General features: G+C 40.2%; 2 protein-coding genes across 2 annotated transcripts in view; both read left to right on the forward strand.

Annotated features, from left to right (window-relative positions):
* The window catches only part of LOC133473199 (gastrula zinc finger protein XlCGF52.1-like), a 9,672-nt gene extending 6,126 nt beyond the window's left edge, over positions 1-3,546 (forward strand). The window contains exon 2 of the mRNA XM_061764764.1: positions 1,739-3,546. Within this exon, the coding sequence (XP_061620748.1) occupies positions 1,741-3,075 (1,335 nt within the window). The 5' untranslated portion in view covers positions 1,739-1,740 and the 3' untranslated portion in view covers positions 3,076-3,546. The remainder of the gene's footprint in view (positions 1-1,738) is intronic.
* LOC133473138 (solute carrier organic anion transporter family member 3A1-like) overlaps positions 1-5,000 on the forward strand; it is a 52,154-nt gene that overhangs the window by 6,117 nt on the left and 41,037 nt on the right. The gene's annotated exons all lie outside the window — the stretch shown is intronic.

The following is a 5,000-nucleotide window of genomic DNA, read 5'->3' on the forward strand; positions in this document are numbered from 1 at the left end:
CGCTGCACTATTTGCATATCTGTTGTTGACCAATATGGCGGCACGGTGGAGGACTGGTTAGAACGTCTGCCTGACAGTTCTGAGGAGTGGGGTTCAATCCCCGGCCCCGCCTATGTGGAGTTTGCATGTTCTCCCTGTGCCTGCGTGGGTTTTCTCTGGGCACCCCGGTTTCCTCCCACATCCCAAAAACATGCATGCTAGGTTCATTGAAGACTCTCTATGTGCCCTGCGATTGGCTGACAACCAGTTCAGGGTGTACCCCGCCTGCTGTCCGAAGATAGCTGGGATAGGCTCCAGCACTCCCGTGATCCTTGGGAGGATAAGCGGCTCAGAAAATGGATGGACGGCTGGATGTTGACCAATACTGGCCACTCATGCCAGAGTAGCATCTGCCCCACTTGCACACTGACTGAGGAGTATCTGCAACATTTGCACAATCAACATTGTTCCAGATTATCACTTTAAACTGCATACACTCCTTGAAGTCTCGGCGCCCTTTGAACAATGGTCATTGCACCGGACTATTGCGATATTAGTAATTCAAACTGCTCTAAGTGCTAGAAGACTCTGCATGTTTTTGCACAATTGTCAAAAAAAATATATATATATATTGTACCGGCATTACCAGATAACTAGCAACCCTTTATTGCTCAGTGACTGTTTTTCTCAATGTCTTTATGTCTCAAAAGTGTTCTCTGTCAATTGACTGTCTGTTGTCGTACTAGAGCGGCTCCAACAACCGAAGACAAATTCCTTGTGTTTTTTGGACATACTTGGCAAATAAAGATGATTCTGATTCTGAGTTTAACAAATGGAGAGACACTCTGCAATAGGTTGCTGAAACTCTTTCCAGGAATGCAAACATTTGAAAAAGAGGATGGGGGCTTTAATTGAGTTCATAATGGTCTTAAAAAGGCAGAGGTCCCTTTTGTGAAAGTCATAAGTAAATCTCAACCTTTAAGTTTCAAGCAAGTCCCAAGTAACTGTGGCAAAAATAAAACAAGTTTAAACAATTTCAAGCAAGTTGAGTCTAGTCATTAATTGGGTTAAGGCAGCAAGTCATAAGTCAAGACTTACATACATTTTAGCCAAACAAGTCCTAAGTTCTAAAATTGGCGACTCAAATCTGACTAAACTCAAGTCATGTGACTTGAGTCACCCACCTCATGAAATGTGATAACGTCCTGCAGAAATCCTGCTTGCTTTTATATTGTCTAAACAACAAAAACTGCGCCACTCATCAGTAGCACTGCCTTGCTCATTTCCCACATCTTGTCCTACTCTGCCCTTTTCTGTCCTCGCTCATCTTTTCCTATTGGTTAGTTCTTGCATGTCCTCACCGGGTGTGTCTCCCCCCCCCACCCACAAATAAGAACACTATTTGACATTCTAATGTTACTTGTAGTCAAATATTTAGACTGTCTAACTATTGTTCTGCTGTGGTTCACACCTCTGTTCCCCTTGTCCGTTCTGTCCCTCAGTCTGTCCCCTTAAACCCATTTCTGTCTGGCTGCATTTTCAGTAAACATCAGAATGATAAAAAATAATAATAATAAACAGAGGAAGTATTTCAAACTCTCCTGTTGCACACCAAAAGACATACAGATCCAGCATTCTGCAAGGCCATGCAGCCGAACAGGACAGGTTTAAAAAAATAAAATTAAAATAAAAAATCCTGCTTGAATTTCAGAATTGTACCTACAGTATTCTTGACATCTTCACAACATGTGTCCTGCAGACATGAGTGAAGATTTTCATGCTGAGGAGCATGAGCAAGAGACCTCCGACTTTAAAGAGGAAGAGGAGCAAGAGCCCTTCAGCATTAAAGAGGAAGAGGAGGAGCCAGAGGCCCCTGACGCATGGTCAGAGGATGAGAAGGAAGACCCCCTGTACATTAAAGAAGAAGAGGAGGAGGCAGATATCACCAAGTTGCCTTTTAATTGTGTCATTGTGAAGATTGAAGGTGATGATGATGAAGAAGAAGGTGATGGTGACCACTGTGGAGAATCACAAGCAGACAGCCTCTTCGCTCCACTATCAGATAGTGACAACACAACGTCCCACTCTCCTGACACTGATAATGAACACTCTAACGTTGATGTGACGTGTCACACTGATGACAAACGCTGGCAATGTTCTCAGTGTGGGAAAACCTTTGATGCCAAGTATACTTTGAAAGTACACATGAGAACGCACACTGGTGAGAAACCTTTTTCTTGCTCAGTCTGCAACTTAAGTTTTAGTGTTCGTTCGTCATTGGTTAATCACATGAGAACACACACTGGGGAGAAAAGGTACACCTGCTCAGTCTGCGGTAAAAGATTCGCTCAGAAGGGACAATTGACGACACACACAAGAATACACACTGGCGAGAAACCTTATGTCTGCTCAGTCTGCAACCTAAATTTCAGTCTTCGTTCATCATTAGTTAAACACATGCGAATACACACGGGAGAGAAACCTTATGCTTGCTCAGTCTGCAATATAAGTTTCAGTATTCGATCAGGTTTGGTTCGCCATTCAAGAACACACACAGGGGAGAAACCTTTTGCCTGTTCACTGTGTGGTAAAAGATTCACTATAAAAGGAAGCTTAATAACACACACAAGAACACATACCGGAGAGAAACCATTTGCCTGCTCGATCTGCAACTTAAGTTTCATTGACCATTCAGGATTACTTCAACACAAGAGAACACACACTGGGGAGAAACCTTTTGCCTGCTCAATTTGTGGTAAAACATTCTCTTTAAAGGGAAATTTAACAACACACACAAGAACACACACTGGAGAAAAACCTTTTGCCTGCTCAGTCTGTACGTTAAGTTTCACTGATCGCTCAGGATTGCTAAAACACATGAGAACACACACTGGGGAGAAAGAGTTTTCTTGCTCACTGTGTGGTCAAAGATTCTCTCAAAGAGGCACCATGACAAGACACTATAAAAGACACACTGGTGAGAAACCATTCAGTTGTAGTGTGTGTGATAAAAGATTCTATGATAAGTATGAGATTAAGAAACACAAGTGTTCTGTGGTGACTAAAGCAGAGGTTGATGATGCTGCAGGACTTTAAAGGAACTTCAAGGAAACTTTAAACAAGTTCAGTAAGTTTGAGGTGCTGCAGTAAGCTGAAAATAAATAAATATAAAATATACAATATAAAAAAATGGCGCCACACAGTCATGAAGTTATTGCAAAGCCTCTAATTAATTAGATTTTAATTGTGACCGATAATAAATATTACGATTGCTCCTTGAGGTCTTTTAACTGTATTGCACATGTTGCAATACATTATGCAAATCCTTTTTGTTGTTGTCATGTTTACAATTACATTTAAATTGTGCTTGCTTTATATTGCGTTCTTAACTAACTGATGTTTTTTTATTTTATTTTTAATGACCACTGGATACTTGCCTTTTTAACTGTTGCCTCTGACCAGTTAGTGTACATAATAACTATGTTTGCTTGCTTTAATACAATATGTTGATGATACTGGACACCAGAATTTCCTCCTGCGTCAATAAAGTATGATTTCTAACATGCATTTGGGAAATTTCAAATGTGTTTCTTTTCTCCGATGAAGATAAGGTTTCCGTCTTGCCACCCTGGCCCATAGCCGCATGCAGCTCCTTCAATGTTGCTGACCAGTTTCCTTGTCATCTTTTCATTAATTTTGTAGGGACGTCCAGTTGTTGGTAATGTCACTGTTGTACCATATTTTCTCCGCTTGCTGATGAATGTCTTCACTGTGAGCCGTAGTGACGGTTCTAGACTAATTTTACAGAGGGGGGGGGGGGGGGCTGACTGGGGCCAGGGTTTTTGTCAGAGCGGAACATTCAACCGGCCTCTAACTAACCACGACACAAAACCAATCATAGCTCACTGTTTATGTTCTTAGGTAGGAGATAGCTGACGTTTTTTCTAGATAGGAAATGTTTCAGGTGGTCAGAGACAGCACCACTGTCCTCTTTGAATTGGAATGAGAATAGCTAGCTGTTGTCATGTGCATGTGTTCATATTAAAGTAAAGGTATTACTGTCAATCAAAGTAACTGACTGCCTGCCCATTAACATTATAACTGCTATTAGGACACAGAGAGAGGGAGTAGCAAAGAGATGATTTTGTATAGTGTATTACTCTTCACAGTATTCACAAAAGTCAATTTCTGTCAATGTCTATACATTGCATTTTACATAAATGTGAAAAAATAAATCCTACTTATGTTTAGTACTCATTATAGCAAAGCAAATTTATTCACGTATATAGCAGATTTCATACACAAGGTAACTCAATGTGCTTTACATGATTAAAAGCATTTAAAAACAAAGAAAAACAACAGCTTATAAACATTTAAAACAAAGAGAAGAATAAAAGTACAGCGTACAGTGCAAGAAATATCATTGAAAAGTGGAAATGCTCTAAAAAGCATGAGAAAAATGAAGAGTTTTTAACCTGGACTTAAAAACATTCACACTCAGGGCTGACGTCACTTCTGTTGGCAACTTATTCCATTTGTGTGCAGCATAATAGCTAAATGCTGCTTCACCATGTTTGCTTTGGACTCTGTGAATCCAGTCAGAAGACCATGATTGTAGTCAAGTCTCCTCGTCTGCTTGGCACATGCAAGCCTTCACTAGGGATATGTTCCTCAGATAGTAGAAGGCAGTTTGAGTAATTGATTTGATATGACTGTTGAAAGTCAGCTCGGAATCTATCAGTACGCCATTATATGGGCCTGGTTTTAGCCACAGAAAATGTATACTGTATGTTCAGGTGCTACTGTGTCAAAATGAGTTGTCTTTCCCACAAAATTAGTTGGGTTACAAGGTTTTTGTTTTATAAATGCAATCCAATATATACATATACACACACACACACTGTATATACTCCACCTCTCACCCACGACCCTAATGAGCATATCCGGTATTGAAAATGGATGGATAATAAAATATATAGATTACATATACTGTACAAGAAGTCCATTCTACTTAAATAATC

Source organism: Phyllopteryx taeniolatus, chromosome 2 (genome assembly GCF_024500385.1).
Source record: "Phyllopteryx taeniolatus isolate TA_2022b chromosome 2, UOR_Ptae_1.2, whole genome shotgun sequence".
Classification (NCBI taxonomy): domain Eukaryota; kingdom Metazoa; phylum Chordata; class Actinopteri; order Syngnathiformes; family Syngnathidae; genus Phyllopteryx; species Phyllopteryx taeniolatus.